We start from the raw sequence: 22,454 nt of genomic DNA, 5'->3' as shown, positions 1-22,454 counted from the left end.
TAAATGACTTCTTATATTGATTACATGCAAAGTAACACGAGTTTTAGACTCGTATGATACCTTATTTAGAAAGTAAACAGAGAGTATTTTGTTTTTTTCCGTTTGACGGATAGAATTACTTATCCCGTCGATTATTGACAGTTACTTTATGAAATATGGCTTACCTAGGTCAGGTTGACGGTGTTACCGTCAATCAACGGCACCAACACTACGACGTCGCACGGCGGTCTCTTAGAAGTCGAGAGGACCTTCAAGAGCGTCGATCAGAGCAGGAAGGAGTACGAGAGAGACAGAGCGACAACATTACCGACTATATTGAAAAAACGACCGATCAGGAACACATTGAACGGGGGTCAAGTCTCGAGTTCAGCGGTTCTCGCAGCAGTCGGAGCAGGTTCGTCATCGAGAACACTGTTGTATTTATTATTTGACTCGTCTAACTAATTTATCTTATCGTATTTACGACAGGTATGTTACCGGCGACTATGGCAATGATGATTCCTATGATGCTCGGACGAAAGAAACGAGATCTGACGTTGGAGGAGGACACACTACGGAAGTTACACAGTCTTGGAATAAATCTGCATAATCTTGGAAAGAAGTACGAGGGCTCGAAGAAAAAATATTTCCGATTGTAGATCGAATTCTTATGCCGCACGAGAAAGGAGGTTTACACGCGTCTTGAAACCGTGATGAGATCGTTAGTTAAACGACTTCCAGGTACAATTAGGTAGTATTTATGGATATATATACCGATACTATAGTTATATACTTTATAAGGAACATCGTGACTCGACGGGGCAAATCGACGAACGGAAGTGTTGTTGCACTCGCTTGATCATGAAAGTTCTGTTATGGCAAACGGTCCTGTAACGCCTATCTCCACCGTGTCATTCAATGACTACATAGTTTCTACGAACGAGGTCACTATTACCGTATTTTACATGATATGTGTACACATACACACACACACATATATATATATGCACCCTACTGAACACATCTAGCGTAACACGACTTTCCGTTCACGATCAGAGAATATAGACAGTCATTGATATCGATGGATTATGCGTTAGCTAGAACGTATAGACAAAATGCGTACATACATTGTGAATGGGTAGGATCGATCGCGGTTAAAGCGCACCTGTTGCATCCTGAATAGATTGGATGACAAGTATAACAGTATGGTATTATACTAAACTAGGGTTACTGTTACAGGGGACATTCAATATTTACTTTCCATTTGGTTACGATTTACCGACTGACCGATAACACTTTAGTATGCTTCTCTTTAATGAATGTCGACCTATAGAGTCGGAGATTACGTAGCTAAGAGAGAATGAAACATTGATTCGTTTGATTATTGTTTCGGGTAATTTATTGCTATTTATTATCGTATTTATTTCGACATATTTATTCATTGATGTTGTAGAAATATCGAGTGAATGTCTCTCTCGTCGATATTTATATATATTTCTTTCAACAGTTTATTTTTATTTACACGACACAGAATACTGCGTAGCAATATTTATTTTAACTTATTTATTTATTTATTTATTTATAAGTACGTAATAAAAACTCTACTACTTGGATTTTTATATATCCTCGTATCGAGAGGGAAGAAACACACGTACATCGAAATAACGTAACAAAGTGAATTTTCAATAAAACAACGTGTGCGTGCGCGTATGTTTGTGTGTGTATAAACATGGTGATAGTCTTGTAAAAGAAAAAACCCCATTACCTTTTCAAACGTGTCTTACGATTTTCTCGGTAACTTAAACCTTTTTTTTTATTTTTCTTCTTTTTTTTCTTTAAAACCATAAAATTCCGATGTAAACGACTAAATCCTGTTATTCCACCCCCTCCCCCTCCCTCCCGATTAACTTCCAAGCACCATCGTTCGTTATTTTCACAGTGATAAGCGTCAACGTTTGAATTGAGCTAGATCTACTTCCAATAGATGCGAACACATCGTTTCGATATCGTTATACTTTCTCGGTCGTTATATCAATATTAGAAGATATTCCTGAAACTCGATCGACGAGTCGACTGTGAAAAATAATTGCGATAGTTTCGCCGTCATTAAGTTATTTGCAATCGGTCGTATAATCTCGCGTAGATAAGCCTGATATGAGACAAACGTGTAAAACTGGTTCTACGCAATCGCAAAATAAAACATACACGCTGGAGCGTGTAAAGAGACATCAAAAGAGACGATACAATTTAGTCGCGTCTTCGATCACATACAATTCTCTGCTTGTGACTTTCGAAAGGCAACGTTACACGTACGTTCCATCCTATTCCTCGCCATTGATCCTCTTTTGCACGTGTCCCAGATATCTCGCGAAACCTTCGCTCGCGTGTTTCAAGATCGTCAAGCCTAATCTAAACTTAATTTCTGCTACTTTCTTAACAAAACTAAAGATATTGAATCCTCCTTCTTCTTCGGTCGATTTCTTCGTCGTTGTATTTTCGAACCACTCGACGGTCGTTTCTTCGATATCTTTCACGTGTTCGGTCGTGTCAGACTCGTCGCTCGTCGACGAAGACGTCGAAGTTACGAAAGAGTCATTGCTCGAATATTCTTCTATTTTATCAATTTGTTTTTCAGTCGTTATTTTTTCTACGGTCTCCGCCGTGTCGTCGAATACATTTTTGTTCGAATTAGTATCGTTTTCAGTCTCACTAGTTTGGACCTCGTTTCTCGAACCTATTTCCTTATGATGCTGTTGAGATTCCCCGTGAAGTTTTTTCTTATATGAAAGAAAATCGTCAACCTCGTTATCTATTATTTTTTTCTCTTCGCTACCAGGTAAAGCAGAGTCAATAATATCTAGAATTTCATTGCTGAAGTCCTCTTCTTTTTGTTCTTTCTCTAGTTCATGTCTTGACGGGATTATTTGAATAACAGAGTCCCTTTTTGATCTGGAAGAACGATTAACGTCCATTCTATTAAGTATCGAACGTTTTATTTTTAAAGATCTAGGTCCGTGTTCAACGGCTACGGCAGTAGGCGTTATCTCGATCTCCTCGTAACCATCCTCTGGTCGTAAAGTTTGCGTTTCCGATTGGTATCCGTGTCCGTTTACCGAATTGGGTGGAAAGTTGAGACCTTGAGCGATGTCCCGTTCGAATTGCGTCAAGCCACTTTCCGTTGATTCGTGGAAAACGTTGGGACCCTTTTTGTCGGACGTCGGTAAAGTAAGATGTTTGTCGGTAAAGGGTGGATACTCTTTAGGTATATTACCGACAACGAACTGTCGATTTCCTGTACTATCTTGACCAACCACAAATTCGTTATGCTTTTGCGGATCGTAGTAAGTTGGTGTAGTTTGTACTTCGGAATATCTGTAATCGGTATTACGGTACTTTAAGACGGACGCTGTATTTTCCGTTGGCTTGTAAATGGGCGACGACGATGGTAAAGGATATCTTTGATCCGTTCTTCTTATCGACTGAGTATCGTACGCACCGTCAAAATGTTGATAACGATAGTAATTTTTATCGAGATCCTTGAGCCCACCTGATCCAGCACCAAATTTATTCTCATGATTGGTCATACCTTGCAGAACTTTTGACAAAACTTCCTCTTCGTTCTGTCCGTAATTACCGCCGTATTCGTCCAAATTATATTTGTAATTGGGTTCCACCTCGTAATTTCTTCGGGTGATTGTTCCACCAAAAGGATAGAGAAAATAGGAAGCTAATCCCAGACCAAGACCGAGCAAGGACATTACCCCAAAACTGGGCATTACTTCTCTGCTAAGAAAATTGTAGATCTGCGTACTGATTCCCTTTTGAGGCGGCTTCTTCTTCGTCTTCGTAATATTATTCGTAATTTTGGATTCTGGCTCGATCTTCGATTCTTGAATAGCGTTGTCCAAAAGAATCGGTTCGGCGGATACTTCGTTTATTTCTTCAATCGGTACAGGAGCTATCGTTGTAGTGGTCGTTGTAATCGTGGTCGATGTTAACGGTGTCGTGCTCGATGGTCTTCGGCGTCTAATCTTGTTCTTCTTCCTCTTATTCGAGTTTCTCTGCCGCTTCGTTGTCGTAGACGATGGAGCGGACGTTGTCACTGAATCTGCCAAACTCTCCGCTTCGGTACTGATCTTTGTCAGCTCCGGATTGAAATCAAATTTCAAATCTATGCTAGAACCATTGAGATTAGTTAAGCCAATGTCGGTTACATCGTTGTCAGGCTTCTTCTCTGTCATTTTCTGAATCGTCAAAACCGGCGGGTTCATTTTAATCGGTTCTATTTCGATTTGAGTAGATTCATCGATCGGCTTCTTCAATTGCACTTTCAAGACGTTATTTATGCTCGTTCCAAGAGGTTTCGACTTGATTGGTACCTCCACTAGATCGGCATCCGAAAAATTGGATTTAGAAACGGTAGAAACATTAACGTTCGTAGTTGCGATTGGTGCAGTTTTTTGAGTGTCCATTAGAACGGACGCCTTGATCTTGGTGACGAATATCGGTTTCTCTGTTATCTCGTTGTTCGATCGCGGCGTTGTAATCATCGGCACTGCTTTGAAAGTAACTTTTTCAACCTTAGCTGTGGTAGAATTGTCGTTCTTCGATACGTCAGGTTTCACGGTTGTCCTCCTCGTCTGAGACGGCTTAGGTTTGCCTTGCTGAGGTCTTTTAACTACTGTTGTAGCAAATTTATTTGGAACAGTGGGTCTAGGAGTCGTCGTGGGCTTTGCCTTTAGAGTCGATCTTATAATTTGAATCTTTTTTGTGGTCGCAGTTGAAGACGTCGAGTCTGACGTTACTTTATTGTCCGCAGTAGAGGAGACGGTTGTACGTGATATCTTGGAAGTCGTACTTTCGATGGCTTCTAACTTAGCCAAAGATTGAGTGGTCTCGTCCTGTTTCGAGGAATTATTACCAGGAGCGTTACTTTTTTTCAAAGTACTGTTATTCGCAGCTTTCTTCGTACTCGGAAAGATGACTTTCTCTATCGAGGCAGTCGATGGTAGTTGCGACGTTACCTTTTGCTCGTTCTTCGTATTCTTTACCTCTATTCTCCCATGAGTCACGATCGGCTTCAGAGTATATCTTACATCGTTCTCAGATTGTTTCGTCGTGCCAGGTTGATCGTTGTCGGTGAGACTCTTTATTGTCGTCGATGGTGGATTTAATAAAATCCATGTCGAGATACCACCGGTTGTCGTCGGATGATTCTTATAACCTGCCATCAACCTGGTAGAACTCATTTCTTTCTCGAGTTCTTCCTCGGTCATGACCATTGCCTGACCAGGATGACTACTCTCGAAATATCCAAATTTCGAGTTCATAGGCCTACCAAAATTAACTCCCATCGATTCGAGATTACTTATCTCCGCATTAATTTCCTTCACGAAGGACGCATCGTTCTCCCCGTTCAATCTCGAATCCTTCCTTTCGATTTTCGTGTCTTTAACCCCTTCGTTATGACCCGTTACATTTAGCAACTGCGTAGCGACCGTTCTTAACGACTGGTTGATGTGCTGGAGATCTTTCAGCTGGCGTTGCGTTTCATTCGTCAGTTGAACACTGAAATGAAAATCTCGTGTGAGATCGTTACGTTTCATGCGAGTGATTTTTGTGTTAGAGTTTATTGTTTTTTAGAACAATATTATTCCGCATATTGTTCTTATATAATTAATGTTATCGTTCGGTATCATCAGCGATTTTTATCTCAATAACAAGACAGTATTTCGTGCCTTAGACGTTAGATTTTTAATGGTCTTACCTTCGACGGAAAAGGATAGTTAAAATCGACTGTATAATATCTGTATTACCGCATTATTTAAAGGAAATGAGGACATGGGATATGTCGTTTGAATAAATTATATTTATAGTATCTCGGGAATTCTTTTATCTTTTAATTTCACGTTAAAATGAAATCGCACGCAGTGCGGTTGAACTGAAATAAAATCACAAGATTCTTTTACTTGGAATATTTTATTCATATTACAAATTCATACTGCGTATGACGATGATCAGTGTGACCTGTTTCGATGCGATTACTCCTCTAGAAAAATTTTAATTATCAAAGAGATATCAAACATACCTGTCATGTCAAATTACGTCATTAATTAACATTAAACTTATCAATTAAAGGAATGCTTTTACTGATTACAATCTACTTCTTAGTTAATATTATACTTATCGATTAAATAAATATCTACAGTAGTTAATACCAGTAGTTGATCATAGATAAGAAAACAGATCTCGTTTCTTCCTCTTTTTACTCTTCCACTCGTTCAATCGCTCGTATTTTTGCAGGGAGTGTCTAACGACTTCATCGAGATTAGGCCTGAATCTGATCGTAATAGAGTCAGAAGATCGACCAAAATCGAAGGCACTTGGAATCGTCCAGGGAAATATAAAGGCAGCTATTCCTAAGATACCAGCAGCGATAGCAGCAAAAGGAGCCGCGGCTAGACTGAACAAGCTATAGTTCAATGGATTGAAGAACGAAAGATACGTGAAAGTCGAGGTTATCGATTCTAAAACACTACTAGGAGATAAATCAAAGCCGTCATCGTCATCGTCGTCGTCGTCGTCGTCGTCGTCATTGCTGATAGCAGATCCTAAAGTAGAACCACTGGAAGGACGATTACCGATCAACTGAGAAGCTGCGTTAGGCAAACTAGGATGATTTGAAAGTCCTGCGGCTTGCAAAGTACCTGTACCACCGTTACTATTTGCCTGTTGATTTCCAGAAAAATCGGTAAGAATAGTAGCAGGTTGTCCTTGATCTCCCGTAGGAGATACAACGCCATTAACCGAATCAGAAAATCCTTGTGAAGTTTCGCCTAGTGTTTCGGAAAATATCGAACTATCAACGTCATTAGGTTGATCGTTCAAGCTCGTCACGCTTACTTGAGTATTCTGGATAACCTGAAGCGTTGGGACGTCGGAAGAAACGTAGTTAGGTTCAGAGGAGACTTCGGATTGAAATATCTCGTCTTTCTGAGGTATATAATCATCTTGGTAAGAAGAAGGATTATAAATCGCGGTTGGTGAAGGCTCGTAATTGTAAGTTGGAACGGATGAATAAGCATCTTCTATCGATCCTACATATTTATTATTTTCATCCGTAGACGAATCCACGTTATTCGGGTCATCGATGATAGTCTCCGCGGGCTTGATCACGTTAGTATTCAGAATGTGTGAATTAATGATGATATTCAAATCCGTACACCCTTCCTTACTTTGAATCGTATTATTTACTTTGGTGAACGAGTTTATCATGATGGTAGGACAATTCTCATCGAATTTTACGTTCTCTTTCATCTTATCTTTTTCCGATAAGAACATTAACTGCACGTTTGGTCGTGATTCTGAACTAACGGAAGAGGCTTGGATAGAAGTAATAGGCTTGGAATTATTCCGAAGATCTTTTATGTCTGCCAAAGTGCTGTTAGACTTTTTCGACCCATTTTTCAAGATATGAACGACCGTGTTTTGCGTTACTTGAGTAATAGGCTTATATCCGAGCTTCTTTTGTGGCAAAGATGCCGTTGGAATTAAATCATAATTCGTCGTGGACGTTTGCCATTCTGGCGAGACGTGTATCAACTCATTGAGTAAATTATTAGCATCGCTAGGATTCAAACTCTCATTTTGAGGAGTTTTCAAAGGGAGATTGGGCTCGAAATCATCGTAAAGTGGCTTAAAAGTTACACTGATGGGACCATCGAAATCGTCGTCCTCTAACATTTGGCTTTGATTCGAGGTAAACGCTGGAATCTTCATCCACTGAACGATTTCCTGAATATCAGTTTGCATGGAAGGTATTCGATGATGGACACTCGAATCGTTGCTACCGCTAGAATTAATCAGCTGATCGGTATTTTGCAAACTTTGAACCTGCTCTGGAAAAGACGTGTATCTGTCGTAATTATAAAGATCCTCGGCATCTTTTGGAAAATCGTTCGGCCAATTTTTTAGAAAGGAATTAGTAGCAAAAATTTGATCGTCCAGCTGGGAAACGTGTTTATTAACGTTAACATCCTGCCTCATGAAATTAATCGAAGGATAGAGAGAATTCGTGGCAGTTTTAGAAGCTGAAACAATTTTCTTAACGTGCGTCGACAATTTCGAGTTCTTCGTTGATTCGCTAAGGTCATTAACATTCTGTTTAGAAAAAGTTCCGTGATCATTTTGAACTCTCTTAGTGAACGTCAATCGCGCAGCGTAATTCCCACGATCCCTCGATATGGTATTCGTAGGATGCCTCACAGCACCGACTTGATCAAACCGGTTGGAAGAAAGCACAGGAGTACTACCATGATGCCTGACCTTGACAGAGTTTCTATAAGTCGATGCTGCTGCGTTTTTGCTATCCAGTGTATCTACTCGTTCTTCTGACTTTAAATTCTGGTTCAAGGCCAGTTCATTCGTTTCGAGCCTTCTCTTTCCTGAATTATTCAAAGCTTTACGTTGAGAATTATCGAGTTTGGAATAACGAGGATCATCAAGTCCAGTTACTACGTGTTTCGGCTTACCTAATTTTTCGACTTTCGAGATATCCAAACGACGAGATGCATAAATCGATCTATCATGTTTATCGATATCTAATAGTTTAGCGGCACGATACGGAAATCCATTCGTAAGATTACTCGTTCGAAAATACCCTTCTGTATTCAATAACTTGGACCAATCGAACGAGCCCCTAACGGAATCAACCGATCCTGAACTTACCTCTCTGCTATTATTACTACTAGTTCTACCACTACTACTACTATTACTGCTACTACTATTTCTACTTTTGAACGGCGAGCTAGCATTAGTATCGCGATAATAGTTAATGTAAGACTTTCTACGACTTCCGGAGTTCTCCGTATACCTGCTGTCACCTCGACGGACATTTTCGGTAGTTTTTCCCGTCGATCTTGGTGGTTTCCATTCCTTATTGCTCGTCTCAGTCGTTATTTCCTGTCGTAAACTCGTTTCCGTCTCTGCAAAAAGAAAATACAACTAACGTCATCAAACGTGTTTCTCGAACCTGTTGATGCCAGTCTTTAGCTATACTAAGTTGCGAAGTATGCAAATTGTAGGTACTGCATACGGTCGATTTGTTAAGGCGATAGATGTGAGGTAACGCATCGTTATGCTTCGACGAAAATTTTCGAAACGAGGAAGGAAGAGGAGAGTCGCGTATCGATTAGAAATTTTCTAACGAAACTTTTATTGCATTAATACGCGCGCACGGATAATCATTCATTTAGAAATAAGAAAGAAAATACAATACACAACTTTCCTTCGAAGAGGGAGATCCTCTAACGAGTGAACAATCGAAAGTGACAGAACCCGTCTTAATTGGCGAAGAAATCGCTTTGCTCTTTTAACTGTCTGTGTTAACTTACTTCATTGAATATGGATGCTTCTCAGATCGTATTAATCTCGTTATTTTAATTACATTAAACTTTTCATGTTTTACGTTATACAATTTGATATCTTGCATAATTTTTTACGTTATCATTATTATATCATATATTTATTTAATCGTCTAGTAGTCTATTTTGTTGTTCAAAAAATCTAACTCATACTCGTTACCCTTTCTCTCTCTCTCTCTCCCTCTCTTTCTCTTCCTTTCTTCATTTTTCTTTAATTACTTTCACGGCTCAAGACAATAACTTTTTATTCGATACTTGAAAAAACTTACCGGTTGTTTGAGGTCTGGCATGACTGAATTCTGCCAGCAAGAGTATCAACACGATCTTGGATAGACCCATCCTAATTCGTGCTCTGAAACGAAAAAATAAAGGAACGCTATGAAAAATTATCAAATTCGTTTTTGCAATCGCTTGGGTAAAGAGACAATGGGAAGACAATTTTATTCCTCTCCAATCTTGGTCAGGAGGAAACGACGTGGTCGTTTAGATCACGATACGAATCCTTTATAGCTAGTTTAACGACTAAGGTCTCGATCGAGAGGGTCGTTCGTATTCGATTCTCGAGTTTCGATCGTTTATCTCGATGGCGTCACTCGCATGTCAAACTTATCAACGAACATCGATCGATTGCTCACGAAAATTGTAATCATTATTTTATTTCATTCTTCAATGCCACTTTGTTTTGGTCAATATTAAGCAAATAAAATTGCTTTTTGTTTGTAGATGATCACAGATCACAATCCAGAAATTTTTATTTAATCCGTTAGTTACTCATCGTACGAAACTATTCCATTTTATACTATTTAATAACTATTTAAATAACTGAATGATAATTTTTTTCCGCATGACGAGTATACTCGTCAGAAAATACAAAATTGCTATATCTTCCTGACGAATATAATCGTAATACACAGCTAACGGGTTAATTGTTGATAAGCATTTTCGAGCATTTTAAGCGTTTAGAATTTTTTATTGATTTGATAGGGGAAAATGATTAGGGTGTTTAGATTCTTATCGACTTTCGTCGAATCTTTATGATAATAAGGTAAATGATCATCGATCAAAAAAGAGATAACGATTTTATTGAGATTCCAACGCTTGAAAAGAACGTCGATCAAAGCTCAAGAATGTCTTTTTTACCGTTGCATTTTTCGTTCATATTCGTGTCTAGTAACGGTACCAGTCATCCTTCTTCTCGGACCTCTCTCGCTTTGCATGAGTCGCGTGCATCGAACGTTTCTACGTTCTACGATCGTGAACGAATAAAAAGATAGAAAGAATTATTCATTACTCATCGTAGGAAAGTATTTGAAATTTCTTTCCTTTTTTTCTCTATCTTTCTCTTTACTTCGTTCAACGTACCGTTAACACAACGACTAAAACAGCTGTCCGAATTCAATATAAATTGTCTCCGTTCTACTTGAAATCCTCACGTAGCAAGTTCTTTGCCAAAAATTTGCAAAAAAAAAAAAGAAAAAAAAGAAAAAGATCGTTCACTCAATTGAACTACTTTCTATTTCTCCGATCTCAGAATTAGAAACTATATCTAATATCTCGGAAGTGTTTATTGATAGTGAATATTTTGCTAACAGGAAAAGCGAATTCGATTTGTACGCTTTGCATTTCACTCGATCTTACCAGCAATTTATCAAAAACTTTCTTTGATCTTACGTCGATCTAATCATCGACGATTGGAACTACGTGTATCTATGTGAAATGAACGAGATAAAAAAAGAAGAAAAAGAAACATGAAAAACGATTTAACGTCTTTCGTGAATGCGTTAGAGAGAAGAGGCTTACCTGAAAAATCAAAAAATTGCTCTCGAGAATGACACACGAATGTACATCACACCGTCGCACAATATCGTTAACGCGCGTACACTTATTCGTAAGAAACGTAAACGAGGCGGAACGAACGAAAAGAAGAATTTTCCGCGTGAATTCCCGTGCGATTTGTCGTTTTTATCTCGTTTTATCGTCGCCAAAAGAGGATCAAGAAGAATTGAAAGAGACAAAGAGAAAGAGAGAGATAAAAGAGAATGAGAATAAGAATATTAAGAGGAAAGAGTAAAGGAAACACAAGCAAAGAATTAAAAACGAAGAAACCGATGAAAGAAATCGAAACTTTATCGTGATTCTCTGTCTTTAAGATCGTCGACGATCTTTCGACAATGGTACACGGCTGACTGACTCGAGGTGGACGTCGAGTAGACGAGTAAAGTCGAATCGGTGTATTAAGAAGGAGAAAGAAAGAGAGAAAGAGAGAGAAGCTCAGAAGGCGCCTCAGCACGGTGCTTCGAGCCGATGCGTAGAGGGTCCCCCGTTTAGTTTGCACGAGACTACCCAGACCCGTTACTTCGTTCCTACGAGATGTCGACGGGTTGAATAACCTTCGGCCAACTCACGACAGGTAGTCCTACCTTAGATATACAATGTATGCTAAATGACCATATACTTAGATATTTCATCGAGTATGCTATCATCTTTAAAAGGAATAACGAGAACGAACGTTGATTACAAGATCGTGGAAAAAAATTCGCTTACACTCTCTCGACGTTATGATTATTTATTTTTCTTTTTTTCTTTCGTTCTGTTTTTTTTTCTTTTTTTTAACCGTTCTCAACTCCACCCAATCGTATGCTTTACGGAATTACGATAAAAATGAAATTTGTTTTCTTCGTTCATAATTTATACATTTCTCTTAATCGTTCCTTCTCGTCATCGATAGTTAATCTTAGTTCGCGGAATATAACGCGGAACTCTCGAAGAAATTCCATGTAGTAAATAGAATGAGGATCGATCCAGTCGCCCACGCTACTCGACAATACTTTTTTTTTCCCCGTTGGCTCGCTTTCGATGAACGAGCGGTGAACCGGCTCTCGAGACTGCCGGTTCTACTCCAGCACTCCGACCATACCTACTTTGCTCGTAGAAGGACGATAATGCGGGAGAGCATTTTTCTTAAAAGTACACTACGCGTGCCAGTAATCCACTTGTCGTTTACCACGCTCGATCTATAAGAATTGTTCGATCTATAAACGATTTAACGCTTCTTTCGGATTTACATAGAAATTCTATGATAAATTTAATGTTCTTCCTGAGTCTATGTTGACGATGACATCATCGAGACCATTAACCGAGACCTCGAATTCATCGGACTCTACAAAAAAAGAAAGAAGAAAAACAAGGATGAGATATAAATTAATTGAGCATGAAGCCGCTCTTGAAAGTGGTGTTATTTGAGTGAAAGAGCTTCCGCCGAGGTAAGAAGATCGAACAAGGGCCAAAAAAATGTTGAAGACCTAAGGCTAGCGCCGGCATTACACCGTCGGTCCCGGAAGATACATAATAACTGAACGTACCGGACGTCCCAGAATCGTCCACCGTCGAAGCTTCTATGTGGGACATAGCGGCACTTCTCATGGCCTTAGATATCTTTACCGTCGGTGGACTGTCATCCACATGTAACATATTCTCTTTGTTTTTCGACAATCTATATTATTTGATACAACGAATTAACCGAATTTAGGACAAATCAAATAACGGTCTTTACGGCAGTTACTAATTTTGTGTGTGTGTATGTACGTATATATTTTTGAATTAAGACAATTCGAAACATTCGACCGATCGAGAAACAGTGTTTCAACAACCATATTGTAATTCATGTTAAAGCTTCGGACAACTCCTAATTTATCTATCTATCCGCTACACCTTCCTAGTTATCATTCCTAAACCTAAAACGGGCGTCTTGAGTAACGGTGGATCTAAGAAAAGACAAGGTCAAGTTCTATCAACTAAGTCCGACCAATTATTATAGATGAAGAATTTTCATTAGACCTAACGGAAATACTATATTTTTGGAGATATCTCGCTTCCTTAGTTGTAATCGAGACCGAATAATGGTCTTTACATCTCGAAGGTTCCTCGAACAATTTCGATTTCGTCCTATTGCTTCTAAGCAATCTATAATAACCGGCTGACGGCTCGAACTGACAGCTAATTACACTTTGACCATTTAGGATCTATAGTGACTCGTAAAAATAATTGTTTCTTTTCTCTCTCTCTCTCTCTCTCTCTCTCTCTCTCTCTCTCTCTCTCTCTGCATTTTATCTTCACGTAAAAATAAATGGACTTTACTGCAAGGATCATTTTTGCGTGTCACCGTACATACATACCTATTAGTCTGACTGATGGTTGTTGAACGAACTAGAAAATTGATTTCTCCCTTTTCCCTCAAGACCATCACTGTTTCATAGTTATTATTATTAAAATGATTTTTCTGTTTCTTCTTTTTTTCGATAACGGTGCTCGCTTCTCATGTGCTCTCAGGAAACGCTCTCGTTCGCGCGTCTTAATTATTTATGGCCGATCTAACGAGTCGCGTCACGAAGGAAGGGATTACCAATGAAATCGCGATTTCTAACGCTTCGAACAGTTCCAATGCAATGAATTTGATTTACGATCGTCTATACAAAGATTCGCGTTCTTATGTCCGCTTTCTTATGTACGATAAATCAGGTCAACAAAACCTATCGGGAAATGATTCATTAATAATAATAGTAAAAAGAAAATCGTTTTTTATGATAATTGAAAGAAGCGGTATTAGTTTGTTTTTGTTTTCTTGTTAAAACATTTAATCGTTAATTACAATTAAAAAATAAGCTACAATAATTCAGAGGAAGAGACGAGTGAGAAGAAGAACGGATCATCGATCTTCGAGAGATCGAAAGTCTGCGTGCATCGCGTGCATCGAGCCGTGCATCGGCGACAGTGAACACGCTCGCGCGCACGACGATGACATTGACATTCGTGAAAGGTGGCAACGATCTTAAGCTAACGTAACCGAGCGTAGTGCTAACGAGCCGGCAAACAGCTCATTTTACGCGCGTCTTTCCTTCTCTAGTGTTTATATGCTATCCTGTCGATGAAAATGGAAGTATTCCTTTTACGAGTACAGTACACTAGTTTTGTCGTGTTATTTACACACTTTCTTCTCTATCCGCTTTTACCGAAACATTTTCTTTCCTTACTTTGCATTTCCTACGAAATTTGTTTCTAACCCATCTCGTTCTTCGTTTCTTTTTCTCCTTTTTTTAAATTCATTTTTTGTTCGCCAAAATTAATCATTTGAAAATTAAAATTAAAAAAAGTCGAATGTTTTTTCTCAAATTAGAGAATTTTAACCCTTACCTTGCTACTTCGATCGATCGATCAGTGTAATTCTATGTTCCATCCACTCTGGACCACTTTGAACGGTTTCCTTTCTTGTTTTTCTTTTTCTTCTTCTTCTTCTTCTTCTTCTTCTTCTTCTTCTTTTACAAGTAAAAAAAGATCGAACAAAGTTTGTCCTTTTCTTTTGATGTATCCCACGATGAAATCGTTCTCGATCATCTCTTCATGACCGTTCAATACTACTAATCGTAAATCGTTTGCGTTTACGAGACGCTCAAAAGTTTTACGACGACGTTGTCAATCGCTGTAACGAAAAAGTTATAGTTAGTCGTAGATGTCGCGTGATTTATCGATCTTTCTATCTTCTTGTAATAATATTGAAGTTAAAAAAAAGAAAAAATATACGCGTATCGTGTCGTCACGGTTGTTTATTATAAAATCAATGGTGCATGAATTGTAGAATAATATCGAGCGTATTCACATTTATTATATATCAAATTTGCAACGTAATAAATTGATAATTTTTCTTTTTGTCTATAAATATCGTGAGCTAAAATAAATATTGTAAGCTAAAAACGAAGTGCTATAAATTGAAAATGTTTAATCCATAAAATTATTATTTTTATTTACCTAGTAAAATAGTTATCGGCTTCGTATATATCTTTCGATATCCGTTATAAAGAGGTCGAAATATACCACAAGATGCATACTCCGTCGATGACGGAGAACTTCCTATAGATCCTTGATCTTCGTCCTTGCGGCAAATTCTTCGTCGGAAAGTAGTATTTCAAATACCATAGATGATTCTCGCGTTAACGTTTTCCGTTCGGTTCCTTGCGCACAAATAGAACGAGCATCGAACCGATAAACGCGAATATATCGAGAAGTTATCTGGCACGAGAAACCTCGATGAAAGTTTCCCTTTATCTCTCCCAAGAGATATCCTTTTCAGATATCTATGAATCGTTGAATTCCATGTTAAAAACTCAACCGCAATTAAATGCGCGAATCGTTCGACTTCAATTTTATTTAATAATGTTCTTTCTCTCTCTCTCTCTCTCTCTCTCTCTCTCTCTCTCTCTCTCTCTCTCTCTCTCTCTCTCTCTCTCTCTCTCTCTCTCCGTTATGTCAAAATAGCGTTGAAATTTGTTTTAAAATGCATCCAAGGATAATAATATCTTCCTTTCTCTCGAGAAAATATATATATATATATATATATATATATATATATATATATTACTTCTGCTTCGAAAGTTTTGCCGAGTCTAGGTCGAGTCTAGAATACGTGGTAAACTTTACCACAAGTTGGAACACTTTGATCCTCAAATGTATCACATGAGTGCGAATGAACTATTGTACAATTTGACATATTCGATCTACAAATTATTAGAGACAGATCGATGATCCATCTGTCCGTACAATTGGACTCCGAGTTAACGAATGAAGTCTTCTTGGTCAGACGATCCAAAGTATACTCTCCTGAAGGTTCTCCTTCTAACTTCTTTAAAGACTCTTCGTGAGTCGTTGCTTTTCGTGACTGGTCTCTCTCAAGGAGAGTGTGTGTATGCTCGAGACAAGGCGAACCGCCCCAAGCGTTATACCTTTTGTTTTTTTTTCTGCACTACCATTGAATCCTCTAATTATGGGACTCGAAACCCTCTTCTTCTATTGTCTCGACAAATAAAAACGGTACTCTGAACGAACGTTTTCTTCTGTCCGTTGACAGTTTTAGATTAGCCTTCCTCTGACAGTTAATAATCACTTCTTATGATTTCCGGTAGAAGAACATTAGGAAAATCAGGATTATAGATCCATAGTTAATTCCTTTGGAATTCTTGTAAGTAGTTGATCTTTGTTTTTTTCTTTTTTTTCTCTTTTCGAAAGATTGACCGAGTCTTAATTATCTTTCATTTGGATCACAGTCTACTATGCGAATGTTGGAAATCTACTGAGAACGAAGACAGTCTGACCGCCCCCAATGTAGCTTCTTCTTCTTCTTCCTCTTCTCCTCCTCCTCCTCTTCCTCCTTACCTCTCTTCTCCCTCATCGAGCGATTTAATAGTGGGGACTCCTAGATCCCTTCTTTTCTCTCTCTCTCTCTCTCTCTCTCACACACACACTCCCCCTCACTCCCTCACTTCTCGTCTCTTCGTCCTTTCGCAGCCCTCTACGTCTTTCTCAGAGACTCTACTTTCGTATCTTCTCTTCCTCTCTTCCTTCCTTTCTAAGCGTTCCCACGGAGCTCCTTTTCCATGTCTCACCTCTTCCTCCTCCTCCTGCTCTTCATCCTCACTCGGAATTATGTTCCCGGAAAGTGGAGATTCGTGTTGATTCGAATATTCGTTTCAATTGTTTTTTTCTAGCAGGAACGTTGCGAATTTCGAAAAACACTTATTGTCAAATGTTAATTCGGTAATCAGCAGCCTGTTCTGAAATCGATCGGACTGTTTTTGTTTGTTTCGCTACGTTTCGAAATCTTTCCAATGTTTTTCTCACAAGTGTGTTCCTACTTCCTAACAGACGTTACTTATTCGCGAAACTTTCACGAAAGAAAGAAACTAATTGTATGGAAATGAAGCGACACTTACATATCTTGTCTTTTATGACATATAATGCTTCTTGTTTTTTATGTGTGTTTATATATGTGCGTACGTACATAAGTATAAATACATAATCGTTCGCTCTTCTCTCTCCTTCTCGCAAAACTGGGTTGAACTCTGATCCAATCTATAGACCCAGTGTCGATTTTCTCTCAACTTTAAAAGAAATTGTTTAAGTTTACCAACCGTACGTAAAACGTTACCCGATCTGTTTCTCGCAGAACGAACGACGATTACTCTCTGCGTATTTCCAATGAAAGATTAGCATAGAATCTCACGCGATCTCGTACCGCTCAGCTGATCCTTTGCTAGCAACCGTGTAAGAATAATTTAATATGAATCTGCATAAACGAGTTCACTTGTAACAAACGGTAGCTAGCTTTTTATCGTTGTAATTGAAAGGTAAAACCTTTCATAGGGTTAGAATTTTCTTGAAATTCTTTGAGATGTTAAAACTTATAATCAGTTTGAAATATACAAAAGTATAGAGTATATTACTTAATTAAAAAGCAACGGAGATTCGTCTAAAAGGGTTAATCATGTCGTTAATGATACGTCACGTGTGAGGAAGAAAAAAAGAAAGAAAAGAGAATATTATTCAGAATGACTCAACGAGTTCTCTTTTCTCTCGTGCTGAAAGATGATTTACGTGAATCCTTTTCTAGAAGTAAAATTAGTTCGTACGCACAGATACGGCGGAACACGTAATTAGGAAAGGAACAATTATGATTACGGTAAATTTTTGCACGTGCGTAGCTCGATTCTCTCTCTTTCTCTCTCTCTCTTCCTCTCCCTCTCTTTCTCTCTCTCTCTCTCTCTCTCCCTCTCCCTCTCTTTCTCTCTCTCTCTCTCTCTCTCTCTCTCTCTCTCTCTCTCTCTCTCTCTCTCTCTCTTTCTCTCTACCTATCTCTACGATAGAATAATATGGAAACCATATAACGATGTAAGACAAACGATACTATCAAAATTATACGCAAGGAAGTTCCTTTCTAAACACATCTGCTCGTTTACCAAAATTTACTTGGCCAAAAGTTAATTGCTTCACGCTCGACATCAGATTTTATTTCTTTTTTTTTTTTTCACCTAGAAACTTAAGGCAGTTCATCACTCCTAGTTTCTTATAATGGTTTACGTCAACAATCAGTACAAACGTAATTCTTGAATGATTTCGACGAAAAAGTCTCATTTTAAAGATGAAAGTTTTAACTCGAGGACATGGGTTTTTCGAATTTTTGAAAAAGCTTTATTTTCTTTGAAAAAAATAAAATCCAAAAAGTGGTGTATTTTCCGAGAGTAGTTTATGCGTGAAAATAAAAGCTTTCTTAAAAATTCGAAAAAGCCATGTCCTCGTTTAAACTTGGTTTATCAAAATCGCTCAAGAATTACGCTTAAGATTCACTGCGGGAATAAACGTAAATTGTTTTCGACATTTTTCTTGAAAAAGAAAGTTTTCTATAGTGACGTCCCTTGAACTTTGTGATAAAAGAAAAAAAATTCATACGTTTCTCTCCTCTATTGCTTTTCATGTAAACATTCGAACGGTGTATATTTTGTTTTCGTGAAGTAGATGATTGTTTCCTTGATTGCTATGAATCGATCCTTAGATTTTTTGATCCATTCCAAACACAAGGAAAGCAATACTCGCACGGAGAAGCCACACGATATCTCACTCAGGCATTTTAATGAGCTTTCGACAGATGATTCTATGGTAAAAATAAAGAAATATGTTTTCAGCTATTCATACCAATAGATACATTATGAAATTTTTCAAAAATGTGTACATTTATTATCAAGGAAAATGAATACTTGACTACCTTTGATCGACAATTTTCTTTTGCATTCTAACGAGAAAATATCTAAATTCATCTTTTAAATCAAACTTCAATAATTCATACTTTTAATAGTTTTATAATTATTTAAGCAATCTATAATATACACGGAATACAATAAACTAATATGTAAACAATAGTACATTCGCACAAACAATATATAATTATATTACACGCGTTAAACATAAAGTAATTAAATTTAATATTTCAATATAATTAAATTTTGAACTCTTACATGTTTCTTATTTATTTTTATTTTTTTTTATTAATTCTTATTTAATCTTATTTACTCTTATTAATTTTTATTTATAGGTCTCGATCCATGAATGAAGCCTATAGTTAGACCTTGGGAGTGGCCTTGAACAGGTCTCCTTCTCTCGATAGAGAAAAATCGAGCTCGATTTTAATATTACTCGAATAAAGCGATCTTCGAGATGCCCTACCCCTCGTTCCGAGTTCCACCATTCTCACACGCACGCTCGTCCGAGTTCTTTCCTTATCTTTCCTTACTTTATATAGATTAGATATAACAAAGTTCTAATTTCTTCAAGAAAACGCATGAAAACTCATTGAAAAATTCTAAAATCTTTATTATTCCTATTAATTTTCATGTATTCTTATTTACTATTTACGTTTTTAGGTTAAATACTACATTTTCTATCCTATATCATCATATCAACACATTTGAAAATTCAAGATATACATCTTTCTATTTTTGTTACTGTCCTTTGTATATTATATTTTATTTCTTATATATTCTATCGTAAATAATATCGAGCTAATTGCTTAAATATGCTTTAGCTACTTGTATAAGTTTAACCAAAAACAAAATATATAAAATTCGTACAATTATCAAACGCTTTTCAATTAATTCTTCTTCGGAAAAGTATAATCTGTCATATAATTTTTTCTCCCTTTTTTCCAAAGCACTACTATTTTTATTATATATAAAAATTTCTTGATTTTCTCGTTACGCGTGAAGAGGGGTATGTAACCTACACAAACTTATCACCGATATATAATGGGGACAGTGTTTCCCTATTGCGTTTGTAGTTCATATTTTGTCCATACCTGTCGCTGAAGTCACATACGCTACATGCGAAAGGTGGTGGAAAGCTTCATGTCGTTATTTCATACCATTATGATTTCTTTAAAATTATTAATTAGCTAGATATTATTTGTATAAGAAACATTTTCTTTACTTAAAATGTTTTAAAAATAAAATGTTAAAACACAAATACATATGTACTCCCAACTACACATCTTTGCTAAATGTGTGACTAAATTAATATATTTTATCTGGATAATCAAGATCGTAGCCTAGAATGTTTACAATATTTGTTATGAAATATTTTAATTCAGATTCTATAATACATTCAAAAATCCTAATTATTTACATGATACTTGTGCTATGGTGTACATCAAAATAAACACATAATGTAATAAATGTACATTAAGTATTTTATATCATATACCGCGCGTCTTGGTATATATCGAATATATACATGTATGAAATATGTACACACACATTTGGATGTATGTGTGTGATGTGTGTGTGTGTATCAATTAACGATAAGAAAATACATGAACTTTATATATGCAGATCATATACTTACTAAACTTGTAACTCAAAAATCCTTAGAATGTTTTATTATAAAATTTTCATCAACAATAGGAAATCAAATTAGTGAAACTGCTCCTTTATGGACCAGTTTATTAACACAATCTATATGAATAAACATAATAATAAGGACAGTAAGTATAATATTATTTTACGTATAAAATACAATGATAATAATTGTAATCCCTTTAGGAGAAGAGGTAAAGTAGCAGCAAATAGATCAAATCTCAATGACATTTGCTTTTGCAAATGAGTGGCGTGTGATATTAACTGTGTTTATTAAAATGGATATTGTTGCTAGAAATATTTATCACTTGAATAGTTGGTGAGATGGTGGAATATTAGGATTATGCCGTGGATTAGTATTGTGGAGGCTATGTAAATACGAGCGCTGGACGGGCTTGTGCTTTGCCAGTTGAAGCAGAGCCTCTGGTATAGAGAACCATTTCCGTTTCCGACCGATAGCACGTGAATCTTCCCATTCTGGCAGCTCTTCGGTTACCCGCATTACCCATACCTGTGTTCTATGTTTGTGTTCCACATTCTACGATTTAAAAAATAAATATATCGCATTCCCATATGCATGGTTTATAAATATGATAAAAAATGTTTAAAAGAAATCTCTCTGTGATCATAAAGCTGCAATTCGCAAAACTTTTCCATGAAAGATTTCGAAAGTTAGAGTATTAATTTTCAACCTCAAATATGCCAAGACAACGACCCAATTGTCCTAGAACACCAGCCTCCTCTCTGACTTCTCGAAGTGCAGTAACTGCTGGTTCTTCCTCAGGCTCTACACCTCCACCAGGTACAATCCAACTATCAGGCCTTCGACTGGATGTGACCAGAAGAACCTAAAAAATATAATTTAAAGAATGATTCTTAAAAATGGTGAATGAAGATTTTTTAAAACTGCGATGAAGAAATCGAATCGTATAGGAATAAATAAAAATTAGAAAATATGTTGCATGTGAATTTTAGCAAGAATACCCAGACTGCCATCTGTTGGCTTACCTCATCCTCGAGATCGTTCTTGACGCAGATGCATGCAGCTCTGCGCCTATAACCCTCCGAATCGTAGATACGGATTGAATTTGGCTTCTCCTTCACCATGTTCAACCGTAAATATTAATAAATCATCCCATACATTCATAAATATTTGTCAGACATCCAAATCTGCCAGCCTATGCACCCGCATTACCCTAACGATATTTGGAACCGACATGTTATTGACATAGAATTCACTCGCGAGAACGTCGTGCTTCTCACATAACCAATTTCATATCTGTGTATTCCCTGATGAGGAAGATGCTTTCACGTTGTTGCAAGAGAGTCTAGCCTTCGATACTGCCGTTACTTTCTTCCAAAACGCCTTTTATAACCTCAAAAGTCTCCAAGACTCTACTTAATCGAGTACCCCTCTACTGGCACTTTACGGCAGTTATCCAACGTTTCCAAAATTACGAACGTTCCTAAAGTAATCCACGGTGTTCCGTATTTCTCATTTTACAATTCCAACCAATCCTGTAATACTTCCTTCCAATGTTTTCAGTTATACGTAGATATGTATCGCAAAACAAATAAGAAAAAATTTTCTTCCACATGAAATAAACAATACGTTTTGTTATGTCATATAATACGATTATGTTGTTGTGTTCAAACGATCTTTTTTTTTTACAAACTATTAGTTTCTCTTTGGCGACGTAAATATATCGTTTGTAAATATATCGATATTTCTTAGGTCATGTATCACAAAATCACAGTTTCATCAATATTCCTTTTTTTCTTATCATATGTGTCTTATACAAATTAGAAATTATTAAGAAATTAG

The 22,454-nt window shown here is 37.2% G+C and overlaps 3 protein-coding genes across 19 annotated transcripts in view; 1 reads left to right on the top strand and 2 right to left on the bottom strand.

Annotated features, from left to right (window-relative positions):
* The window catches only part of LOC127062712 (uncharacterized), a 136,459-nt gene extending 130,012 nt beyond the window's left edge, over window positions 1–6,447 (top strand). For 11 of the 16 annotated variants that reach the window (XM_050991388.1, XM_050991383.1, XM_050991381.1 and 8 more), the window contains 2 exons: window positions 169–394; window positions 469–1,857. In XM_050991388.1, coding sequence (XP_050847345.1) covers window positions 169–394; window positions 469–638 — 396 coding nt within the window. In that variant the 3' untranslated portion in view covers window positions 639–1,857. Of the gene's footprint in view, window positions 1–168; window positions 395–468; window positions 1,858–6,282 lie in introns of those variants that run through there. The other 5 variants (XR_007781185.1, XR_007781183.1, XR_007781186.1 and 2 more) reach the window with 5 other exon arrangements.
* Window positions 1,352–17,147, bottom strand: LOC127062697 (uncharacterized). 2 transcript variants are annotated; one of them, XM_050991355.1, is made up of 5 exons: window positions 15,204–17,147; window positions 14,592–14,877; window positions 9,671–9,753; window positions 8,852–8,963; window positions 1,352–5,547 (listed from the first exon to the last, which is right to left on the bottom strand). In XM_050991355.1, the coding sequence occupies exons 3-5, from the start codon at window positions 9,738–9,740 to the stop codon at window positions 2,301–2,303; spliced, it is 3,429 nt and encodes a 1,142-aa protein (XP_050847312.1). In that variant the 5' UTR covers window positions 9,741–9,753; window positions 14,592–14,877; window positions 15,204–17,147; the 3' UTR covers window positions 1,352–2,300. The 2 variants fall into 2 exon arrangements, with proteins under 2 accessions (XP_050847312.1, XP_050847311.1); XM_050991354.1 differs by lacking the exons at window positions 14,592–14,877; window positions 15,204–17,147 and adding an exon at window positions 11,202–11,583.
* A 3,192-nt stretch (window positions 17,148–20,339) lies between these two features.
* Window positions 20,340–22,089, bottom strand: LOC127062751 (diphosphoinositol polyphosphate phosphohydrolase 1). Its single transcript, XM_050991450.1, has 3 exons — window positions 21,638–22,089; window positions 21,322–21,477; window positions 20,340–21,167 (listed from the first exon to the last, which is right to left on the bottom strand). The coding sequence occupies exons 1-3, from the start codon at window positions 21,734–21,736 to the stop codon at window positions 20,934–20,936; spliced, it is 489 nt and encodes a 162-aa protein (XP_050847407.1). The 5' UTR covers window positions 21,737–22,089; the 3' UTR covers window positions 20,340–20,933.
* Between the last annotated feature and the right edge of the window lie 365 nt (window positions 22,090–22,454).

The sequence above is a fragment of the Vespula vulgaris genome, chromosome 3, assembly GCF_905475345.1.
Source record: "Vespula vulgaris chromosome 3, iyVesVulg1.1, whole genome shotgun sequence".
Lineage (NCBI taxonomy): Eukaryota > Metazoa > Arthropoda > Insecta > Hymenoptera > Vespidae > Vespula > Vespula vulgaris.
This window is presented reverse-complemented; position numbering and strand designations above follow the sequence as displayed.

Coding starts and splice junctions, on each gene's coding strand:
- LOC127062697 (XM_050991355.1), bottom strand. CDS start 9,740: ATGGGTCTATCCAAGATCGTGTTGATACTCTTGCTGGCAGAATTCAGT. Junction 8,964..9,670: donor TGCCAGACCTCAAACAACCG/GTAAGTTTTTTC, acceptor TTCTTTTTGCAG/AGACGGAAACGAGTTTACGA. Junction 5,548..8,851: donor GTCCGTCGAGGTGACAGCAG/GTATACGGAGAA, acceptor TTTTCATTTCAG/TGTTCAACTGACGAATGAAA.
- LOC127062751 (XM_050991450.1), bottom strand. CDS start 21,736: ATGGTGAAGGAGAAGCCAAATTCAATCCGTATCTACGATTCGGAGGGT. Junction 21,478..21,637: donor AGAACGATCTCGAGGATGAG/GTAAGCCAACAG, acceptor TATATTTTTTAG/GTTCTTCTGGTCACATCCAG. Junction 21,168..21,321: donor GTTGTCTTGGCATATTTGAG/GTTGAAAATTAA, acceptor TTTAAATCGTAG/AATGTGGAACACAAACATAG.